This window comes from Quercus suber, unplaced genomic scaffold (genome assembly GCF_002906115.3).
Source record: "Quercus suber isolate HL8 unplaced genomic scaffold, Cork oak 2.0 scaffold_504, whole genome shotgun sequence".
NCBI lineage: Eukaryota > Viridiplantae > Streptophyta > Magnoliopsida > Fagales > Fagaceae > Quercus > Quercus suber.
This window is the reverse complement of record NW_027069953.1, coordinates 491,473-502,519: the sequence shown is the minus strand read 5'-3', so window position 1 is coordinate 502,519 and position 11,047 is coordinate 491,473. Positions and strand designations below refer to the sequence as shown.

The following is an 11,047-nucleotide window of genomic DNA, read 5'->3' as shown; positions in this document are numbered from 1 at the left end:
TTTTTTTTTTTTTTTTTTTTTTTTTTTGCCTACAAGTTTTGGGATTAATCTGTTTTGTCATTTTTTTGTTGGGGATAAATAAGCTTAAATATTGAATTTTGGATTGATTCCTTGATGGGTTTTTTATTTTCAGGTGTTGATTTTGTAAGAGGAGCTTAAAGATCACTGTTTTGATATGAATCTTCCTTTGTGATTTTTTGGATGAGTTTGCAGTTTTGGTTGGACTTTGTCTTTGATGGGTTTTTCTTGTATATTAATCTAGAAGTAGGGGCTGAAAGATCACTGCTTGACAAGGATTTTTCTTTGTGATTTTGGGAGATATAGTTGACGAAATACATAGTTTCAGATCGATTTGCTCGTGGGTCAAGCTTAGATTTTGATATAAGTCACATCTTGAAGTATAAGCAGTTGTGGATTAGTTGAGAGTTGAGAAAGTGGTATTGAAAATGGAGAATCAGGCAGTTCATGTGAATATCGTCAGGGAAGAGGATGAAGAAGATTTTTGTAGTTGTTGCGAAGATGAGGAAGTGTGGAAGGAGACTGAAGAATTGGTGAAGGAAGAGTCAAAAGAAGATCTTGATGAATTTTCAGTGAAGATGTTCTTCAAGGGCATCTCAATATCTGATGTTGAAGACTCTGGTTCTGGGATTTCTGGAATTGGAGTGGTCATGGAAAGATCAGCCAATGTTCCTGTTATTCAGGTGCAGAAAAAGCTTGATCTTTATGTTGAGGAATCTGTGGCTGAATACTTAGCTCTAATGGATGGTCTGGTGGAGGCTGCCCAAAATAACATCAGGAGGGTATATGCTTTTACCGATTCCGAGTTGTTGTTTGACCAGGTGAGCCATTCATTCATTCTGAAATTGGCATTGCTCTTCTAAAATTCTTAAAAATTTCTCAATCTCAGATGATAAGGTTTGCATAATCAAATTTGAAAATCGTTGCCATTGTTGATATAAGTTTTGCATGAGGTTTTAGAAATTGGCATTGTTATATGAGTATATTGCCATTGTTTTATCATTTTATAGTTTGTCATTCTTCAGAATTTCTTGATGCAAAACATAGAATTTTATTATTTTCTTTTTCAGTTTTGTTGCTTTTTTAATTTCTATACGCTGAAATTTAATTTTGTGTGGGTGTGTGTGTGTTTTTTTAAATTAATTCTGGTTTACTTTCATTTGTTATAAGGGGGGTTGTTTCTTTCTTTGGAGGGACAATTTTACGGGTTCATTACGAAATGTAATTTCAGCATTATGTATTCCACTTAAGAAAAATGAGACCAGTTTATATTTTTCGTGCGTCTATAACTTTCCTCTAATGATGAATTGCCTTGGCAAAGTTGTTCCTTTGGGTTGTAACTTGTAACTCCTATGCTTCTTGGGGCACAAGAATAGTGGATAATCTTGTAAACATGGTTCTAAATGAATCTCAGCATTAGCTCTTACTTAAAAGACAATATAAGAAGGAATTTGGGATTTGGTGACAAGGTATGGCAGGGAAAGTATTGAAGTATTCTTCTGGCTTAATAATTGAATCAGTCGTTGTCATTGACATTGAATTGGAGAATTATTTTTTAGTGAAAAAATGGTGCAAAAATGAACCTTTAGAACCAAGTATGAAGAGAAAAAATCACAATTATCTCTTTCTGGATTTACTTGAACCCATGAATTATGAACCTGTCATTAACATCGTTGTCAAGCATGAGCTTCTTTGATTTGGTCTGGATATGAAGTTGGTAGTATTTATTAATCTAAAAAAATTAATAAACAATGGATTTTCTATCAATCCATAGTTGCATGAGGTATGTATTCTCCAGACAAACTAAGATAGCACTACAGCTTGCTCACAAATGGTTAAACTGGCACTAAACTTGATCTTTTCTAATTTGGAATAAATAAGATCATGTCACATGGAGCCTACTACATTAATACCAATGGTTGTCTCTAATGGAAGGACAATTTTGAGACAAGAGGTAGGGAGGGGACATTGATAAGATTGAAAATTTAGGGAGGAGATGTAAAGTCTGAAAACTCCAAAGTTTTGGTTTGCTAGATAATTTATCTGTTTCTGGAATAAAAGATGGTGTCATGTCATTGCTTATGGGGAATTTCTTGATTTTACCTTACATGGATTTAATTGCAATAATGCATTTTTCAGCATGATTGTTATTGCATGTGATTGATAGCTAACAACACAAATAGTGTGTCTATATATATATATATATATATTTGAGTTTTTAAATGTGATTTGGTGATGTGGTGTGAATCTCTTACAGTTATCACATGAGGAAAAGCTTGAGATCCCGCTTCTGATGGCACTTAGGGAAAGGATTCTAGAACATGCCAGTAATCTTGAAGCTTTTGATTTGAAACTTGTTCCCAGTATTGATCTTGAGCAGCCTTTGCAATTAGCCCAAGTGGCAATTGGGGTTGTTTCTCTTCCTTCCCTGGGTGATAAATCACTTGAAAACTGTTTTATCTGTCGTGATGACAAGCAATCGCTGATGATGATTACTATGAAATGTTCTCACAAGTTCTGCTCGAATTGTATGAGAACCTATGTTGATGGGAAAGTGCAGTCCTCTCAAGTCCCAATAAAATGCCCTCAGATGGGATGCAAATATTACATCTCTACCGCTGAGTGCAGATCCTTTCTTCCAGTCACTTCCTTTGAATCTTTAGAGAGAGCACTTGCTGAAGCAAATGTTCTCCATTCAGATAGAATCTACTGCCCATATTCAAATTGTTCTGTCCTGCTTGATCCTCATGAATGTTTGTCAACCAGAGCAAGTTCATCTAGTCAATCAGATACTAGCTGTGTTGACTGCCCAGTTTGCCATAGGCTTATCTGCTGGGTATGTGGTGTTCCTTGGCATTCTTCGATGAGATGTGAAGACTACCAAAACCTCCCATTGGAAGAGAGAGATGATGCAGACATTACCTTGCATCGCTTGGCACAAAATCAAAGGTGGAAACGATGTCAGCAGTGCCGTAGAATGATTGAGCTTACTCAAGGTTGCTACCACATGACCTGCCGGTATGGGACTTTCTTTCTACTTTTTTCTGAGATTCTTATTTTAGAGAAGTTCATTTATTGAATGATGTAAAGCTGATCTGACCATGATTTATTCTTGGAATCTTAGAAACTGATTTTGATGTAGTAGCAGTGTGTTTTAGATATTGACCTTATAAATTAAATGCATCGGTAGCCTACAAACCTACCTTTATTGATGACAGAACAAATAATTTATTGCCCAGATCCAACCCAAATAGAAAGTGTTGTGACTACACTTACAAGTTACAGCAACAACAAAGGCCTAGTCCCAAATTTTTTGGGGTCAGCTATGGATCCTCTACAGATTAGTTAGGGTCAGCCACGTCTATTCTTTTCCTCCATCTTATTCAATCCAGCCATAAAAAACAATATAATCATTCTCTCTCACCTACATATCCCTTACCATCATATTGTACTTGTATAGATTATATTATTATTTCTAAAAAGTATCCTAACAAAAGCTGAATGGATAATAAGTAAAATATTAAGTCAATTTCGAAACTCTCAATGTTCATGCAGTCAAAGCTTTAAGAATAGAATTTTCTTCTTGTGATTATTAAACTTCAGACAATGCAACAGTTCCTGCAGGGATTTTAAGGTATCCAGTGCAGCTGATCCAAATATCAGTCCAGCCAATTAAAAAATGATAATCAATCTTTCTTGATAATTAAATTTTTACACCAGGTTTGGTAACATCAGATCTTTTCCAAAAATCATGTATAAATTATAGTGTCGATGTTTCGTTTATAATAGTAAGAGAACCAATCTGCCTTGGTCCTATTGAGCCCCAATTTGGCATCACACATGCTTAGGAGTATAAATATTGGCCTTAATGATGCTCCACAACCAAGAAAGGAATTGAAAGCTGAGAGAGAGAGATGCAAATTTTTCTTGATGTGGTGAATCTAACTTCTCAAGTTCTTTTGATGCCCATATTTTTCTTAGCTCTCTGGATAAGTGATTGGATTAGAAAATTTAGATACTAATTTTAAGAAAGTTGATTTCTATGTACATCATATTCGCCTTTGTATTTGTTAAGATTAACCTGGATTCATTTTGTTCTCTTTCTGCTGGGAGATGACACCTGGAGTGAACTAAATTTAGATCTTTACTCGTTGAATTTCCTTCCATACTTGGAAGCTTTCTTTTAATTTAACAAATGGAGTGGGATTTTCTGTTACTGCATCTTATGATTTGATTAAGGTGGGAGTAAGCTGTTGATGATTCATGTTAACACTCAAAGCACAGCTGCAACCATAAAGTTCAAAATGTTTATTTCTTATAATTAAACTCAAAATAACCCAGCCAAACCTTTATAAAAGTGTAAACTAAGTATGATGATTTTTAAGGTAAAGACAATAAGTTTAAAAACTAAATATTTTGATTCTGGTACCTTAGGAAAGATTTAGGATTGTTACGTCACTTTGCTTGGTATTCTTTCAATATTTTGTATGCACAAATGCACTGCATTATAGTGCTGAATTATGGATTATATTTATATTCAACTTTGATGGCATGATTTTAAGTTGCCAGAGACAATTTTGTTAACATCTCTCATTTTCAGGTGTGGACATGAGTTCTGTTATTCTTGTGGTGCGGAATATAGTGAAGGCCAACAGACCTGTCAATGTGCCTTTTGGGATGAAGACAACTCTGAAGACTTTACCCACTCTATGCAAGAATCGGAACAATGGGCATGGGAGACTTTCAATTCGCTCCCTATGATTATGGATGCATACTCGGAACAAGATTATGAGATATATCAATGAAGCAAAGACAGGATTCCTCTTGAAATTAGGAAAATAAGTTGCAGCTTCCCAATAATGCTTAAAGGGAGGGAGAGAGTTTCTCACTCTACTCCTCCAACTTCATTCACAGCCCCATGCAGAAATTGGCTCTTTTCTTTCTATGGAGTTTTCTTAGTCATTACATACTGGAAAATTGTGATTCCGATGGTCCTTGCATAAAATTGAGGAGGAGAATTTATGCTTGATCCATGGCTTTCTTCTCGAAAGAAAAGGAAATAGAATAGAGAACATTTCTTATGTAAGTGAACTGAGAATATTTACTATGTCACTGAATTTAAAAGTAAAGCTAATGAAATATATATTTCCATTTTAAAGACTGACATCTGTGGTTAGATGAGCAATGTTTTGGTAAATCATTCAAAACTGGTGCTCTTCTATGTTATCTTATAGGAGTTGCTGAAATTTACATTGTTGAGCTTCTTATAACCAGTTGTTTTGGACCAAATGGCATCTCGCATTCTCATACTTTGGTGGAGGGTGAGGTCATGGATGCAATCACAGATGGGTGTCCCAGTTGTATTTGCTAATCAGTTTAGCTTGGTGGTATGTTCATTTACTAGTGTGTAGCAATATCATGCTCCGTTTGAAATTGTACATTTTCAAAGTAACAACTTTTAAAAACTTCATATTTGGAATGTTTATTATAGGCATGGCTTTTTCAAACAGCCAATGTTTAAAAAGCTGAAAAAACAAAGGGTGTAACAAGAGTGATGGTTATTGTAGTGTTATTTATGCAAATTTTTGTGGGTGCATTTGGACAGATCAATGGTGTGGGGATTCTTCACTTCAATTGACTTTTCCGGTTGTGTATGAGATTGCCTCCAATAAAGGGGCATTAGTGGCCTCTTCTCTTGAACAGTTGGGGATAGAGGAACGGAGAAGTTGGAATGTTCGTTTCATTCGGAGACCAAATGATTGGGAAATGGGTGGTGTGGATGCATTTTTTTGTACCTTGGCTCTAATTTACTTCCAACTAAGAATGGAGATCGTATGCAATGGAAGTTGACAAAAAATGAGGATTTTGATATCCGATCGTTTTATAATAAGTTAAGAGGACTCGTGCCCATTATATTTCCTTGGAAAAGTGTTTGGAAGATTAAGGCTCCTCAGCGTGTTTCTTTCTTTATGTGGACTGCTATACATGATAAAATCCTTACAGGCGACAATTTGAAGGGTAAAGGGATAGACTTTGTTGACTAGTGCATTATGTGTCGTTGTAATGGGGAAACGGTAGATCATTTGCTACTGCATTGTGGTAAGGCTTACCGGTTGTGGAGTTTGGTGTTTAGATCTTTTGGAATTTCTTGGGTTTTGCTAAGATCAATTGTAGATACTCTCTTTGGTTGGTGGAATTGGTTTGAGAAGCATTCGTCTAATATTTGAAATTTAGCTCCGTTGTGCTTAATGTGATGTTTGTGGAGGGAGCAAAATTGGAGGATGTTTGAGGACATGAAAAGTTCCAATGATCAATTATTGGCATCTTTCAGTGGCTCCCTTTTTATTGATCTAGGTCTTGGGGACTCTCCTCTAGTGATTCTCTTCCTATGTTCGTTAGCTCCCTTCTTTGTAATTAGTATCTTTTCTTTCGGTTTTTATCATCTTTTTTTTACTTTTTATCTCTGTCTTATGATTTTCTTCATGAGTCAGTATTTTTGAATATACATCTTTCTTACTTATCAAAAAAAAGAATTTGGGGATGATATGACTTTGCTTGCATTGCACCACCATATTCTTGCTATTGAGTCCTATAAACAGGCTATAGTTCATAACCTAATATACATGTGAATTCAGAAAGAATCATGCATCATTTGATGAAAATCCAGCAATTATTTCTGTGGCTGTAGTGAAGTCTTTGCGAGTTACGCCCAACACTACTACCGGATTCCTAATTGTAGATGCTGATTTGAAGAAATGATGAGACGTGCTTAACAAGTAACAACAACCCAGAAATTACCAATTACAAATAACCAGACTGCAATGTACAAATATTCATTACCCAATTCCTAAATACAATCTTTATTATTAACAAGCAAGTCAAGAGAGCCGGTTGGCTACAATCTAAAACAGTAATCACAAGCTCGGGGCCTAAGTATAGAAGATAGATACTAAATACAGTGGCAAAACATTGGATACCCGATCTACCACCTCCATATTCACATCATAATCTTATAGAGTTATAGTACCTACCATGTATTTCATTTCAACGGGGAATCCTAATTCCTAACACCTCCCATTGACTCCACTCATAGCTTCCTTCAACAAATAGGTACTACTTTAAAGGCTGAATAGTCTGGCATAACTAACCCAAAGAAAACATGCAATTGCATTTACTGCCTTAGGGAAAAATTGTCACGCAGGTCAGTGGCCTTGAAAGTTGAAGCTTTTATCAAAAGGCCACACCTACTAACAGACAAAGAAATGGATTCCATTATTCATGAATTATGCTAGGCACACAAATTTTTTTCACAACTGTTAACATGGAAAATTGTGATTAGAAAATCACTTTCACACTGACAACACTTTTATTTGCACTATGACAGTATGTCAAAAAATAGAATCTCCATCCTGTATTTTGTGTTAAGAACATAATTGAAAGATTCTTATATAATATAAACAGCAAGAAACAAAAAACAATTGAAGCAGAGAGTAGACTCAAGTACTTTACTCACCCAACTAAAAGGTCATTCAAATAGCTTTTAGTACTAATCATTTCAAGTATGATGTAAACTAATTAGTAAAAGCCTACAATTAAAGGCCTGGTTGACTGGTTCAGTCTTATACCAACTAAGTTAGGACTGCATTTATTTATTTATTTATGATTTTATCTGCAGTCATGTCATAAACTGCTCTAGTTAAATTATTCAAGCCCCAGTGTTGAGATTTAATGGAAGAGTGTGGCTATCGTGACCTCAAATTTAACTAAAAAGGCAATCAAACAAGGTCCTATGTTACTAAGGCACATGTTTTCTCAGATATTTAATCGAATAAAATGATAGGCCTAGCACTTAAACCACAATAATGCATAGTGATGCCAGTCAATTGAGACAGCCTGATTAGAGCAGCTACTCAAGATAAATAGCAAGACACGCCATTAAAGCCACACTCCACTTACCTAAACTTCTGAGCGTAAATGTTTTCCACTTCCACTCAAGGACTCTAGGATTATCTAAATGTTCAGTAAAAGCACCATACCATAAAATAAAACAAAGAGGATACGCCAAAAGACTCTTTGCATTTGACTATCAGGAGGGACCATAATTCCTTAATTAATGTGGAGGTGACAAAGTGGGTGACTGGCTAAACCTTTTCCTTGCTGCACCAACCTTCAAGTAAAAGAAAGAAGGAATAAAGAGGAGAGAAAAGCTCAGAAAGCAGAGGATCATTGAGAAGTAAGCAACCTGGAGATCCCCCATATTCCAATTGTCATTTTGCTGAACTCCTATGATATGATTTTCTCTTACAATAATAATGTCTAATCAATTTAAAATCAATGCAATTGCTGAAGTACAAAATATATACTAGACTCTTTGATTCACCAAGTCCTTTATCAATGAAAATGATGGCATAAATGCAACATTACTCGTACCATTTGTAATAAGAGATAATTACGCATAACAAATGTACTTTAAAAATGCAAAATAAAACGCATAACAATTTATATATGCAAGTTCAGGAAATTTGTAAATGCACGATCAGGGAAATTTTACAACTTTATAAGATTAACTTTGACTTTTATTATGCAAGAACTAATGCAGGATCTGAGAAATTTTGCAACTCTAAAGATTAACTATGACTTCATTGGACAGGAACAGGTAAAGATGACATTTTGCATATGGGGTCTAAATCTAATTGCATGTGCAAGATCAAGAAATTTTGCGACTTTATAAGATTAACTTTGACTTCCATTGGGCATGAACAGGTAAAGATGACATTTTGCACATGGGGGCTAATTTGCACGTGCAAAATCAGGAAATGTTGCAACTTTATAAGATGAACTTTGACTTCCATTTGGCAAAAATAGGTAAAGATGACATTATGCATAAGAGGGCTAATTTGCATAATTGTATGTGCAAGATCAGGAAAATTTTGCAACTTTATAAGATGAAGTTTGACTTCCATTTGGCAAGAACAGGTGACAATAACATATTCTAAATGAAAGTTTAGGACAAAGATGAATGTAAGTAACTTAAGAATCAAATCCATCAAGAGTAAAAGTTGGATCCTCAGCACAATAGACTGCCTCTGAACGTCAAATTAACTATGAAAATGAAGGTTCAAAAATGGAAATTAGAAGAAAAAAAAAAAAAAAGCAGGCGCCGCAAGGGGGGTGGGGTGGAGAGAGAGAGAAAGGAAACCCTGTGTTTGAGTTCTTGGAAGATCAGCAAACTGAGACAGACCTAGCATACCAGTGCCACTCAATTCAAATTTTCTTTTCATTTCCCTCAGACTCACAGTATTGCCCACAAAAGAGAAATAGTTAGGACGTTTGTTCTCTAAATAGCAGCCTGCACAAAATTTAAGGCTCCCCAAGATCATTATAATTACTGGATCCAACTTTTCCAAAAAGCACAACATATTTACCTTCAACAACATAGAAAATCCAACAAGTAATGTGAAATCTGAAGGGATCTCTATTACTGAATAATAAATGTACAAGTGATTACGTAAGTGTGCTGTAGGAAAATCTACAAAAGATGTAGCCANAAGAAAGATCACAGCTGGCATTGATCCAACGGTTCCTTGCCGGAGGTTTTAGTTTGAGTGACCATCACCCCTACCAATCCCCACCCCGCTGTACAGACTCCTACGTAGATGCTATGAAAGATATCCATCAGCTTCCTTGGCTTGAGAGGTTTGTTTCTGTGATAAGTGACAACTACTATGAAGACTATATCCAATGAAGCAAAGACAGGATTCCTCTTGAAATTAGGAAAATAAGTTGCAGCTTCCCAATAATGCTTAAAGGGAGGGAGAGAGTTTCTCACTCTACTCACTCCAACTTCATTCACAGCCCCATGCAGAAATTGGCTCTTTTCTTTCTATGGAGTTTTCTTAGTCATTACATACTGGAAAATTGTGATTCGATGGTCCTTGCATAAAATTGAGGAGGAGAATTTATGCTTGATCCATGGCTTTCTTCTCGAAAGAAAAGGAAATAGAATAGAGAACATTTCTTATGTAAGTGAACTGAGAATATTTACTATGTCACTGAATTTAAAAGTAAAGCTAATGAAATATATATTTCCATTTTAAAGACTGACATCTGTGGTTAGATGAGCAATGTTTTGGTAAATCATTCAAAACTGGTGCTCTTCTATGTTATCTTATAGGAGTTGCTGAAATTTACATTGTTGAGCTTCTTATAACCAGTTGTTTTGGACCAAATGGCATCTCGCATTCTCATACTTTGGTGGAGGGTGAGGTCATGGATGCAATCACAGATGGGTGTCCCAGTTGTATTTGCTAATCAGTTTAGCTTGGTGGTATGTTCATTTACTAGTGTGTAGCAATATCATGCTCCGTTTGAAATTGTACATTTTCAAAGTAACAACTTTTAAAAACTTCATATTTGGAATGTTTATTATAGGCATGGCTTTTTCAAACAGCCAATGTTTAAAAAGCTGAAAAAACAAAGGGTGTAACAAGAGTGATGGTTATTGTAGTGTTATTTATGCAAATTTTTGTGGGTGCATTTGGACAGATCAATGGTGTGGGGATTCTTCACTTCAATTGACTTTTCCGGTTGTGTATGAGATTGCCTCCAATAAAGGGGCATTAGTGGCCTCTTCTCTTGAACAGTTGGGGATAGAGGAACGAGAAGTGGAATGTTCGTTTCATTCGGAGACCAAATGATTGGGAAATGGGTGGTGTGGATGCATTTTTTTGTACCTTGGGCTCTAATTTACTTCCAACTAAGAATGGAGATCGTATGCATGGAAGTTGACAAAAAATGAGGATTTTGATATCCGATCGTTTTATAATAAGTTAAGAGGACTCGTGCCCATTATATTTCCTTGGAAAAGTGTTTGGAAGATTAAGGCTCCTCAGCGTGTTTCTTTCTTTATGTGGACTGCTATACATGATAAAATCCTTACAGGCGACAATTTGAAGGGTAAAGGGATAGACTTTGTTGACTAGTGCATTATGTGTCGTTGTAATGGGGAAACGGTAGATCATTTGCTACT

At 35.6% G+C, this 11,047-nt stretch overlaps 1 protein-coding gene and 1 long non-coding RNA gene across 5 annotated transcripts in view; both read left to right on the top strand.

Annotated features, from left to right (window-relative positions):
- LOC112010730 (E3 ubiquitin-protein ligase RSL1) overlaps positions 1–10,672 on the top strand; it is an 11,031-nt gene extending 359 nt beyond the window's left edge. The window contains exons 2-7 of one of the 3 annotated variants that reach the window (XR_010624953.1): positions 134–839; positions 2,276–3,036; positions 4,619–4,804; positions 9,571–10,040; positions 10,233–10,345; positions 10,564–10,672. Coding sequence is in view for 1 of the 3 variants with exons in the window: in XM_065763370.1 (XP_065619442.1) it covers positions 447–839; positions 2,276–3,036; positions 4,619–4,804; positions 9,571–9,763 (1,533 nt within the window). In the remaining 2 variants the exon portion in view is untranslated. The other 2 variants (XR_010624952.1, XM_065763370.1) reach the window with 2 other exon arrangements.
- Positions 4,824–6,551, top strand: LOC136063253 (uncharacterized). Of its 2 annotated transcripts, none has more exons than XR_010624955.1 (3): positions 4,824–5,100; positions 5,293–5,405; positions 5,624–6,551. It is a non-coding gene; the product is annotated as an uncharacterized LOC136063253 (long non-coding RNA). The 2 variants fall into 2 exon arrangements; XR_010624954.1 differs by having other exon boundaries at positions 5,253–5,405.
- Positions 10,673–11,047: the final 375 nt, after the last annotated feature.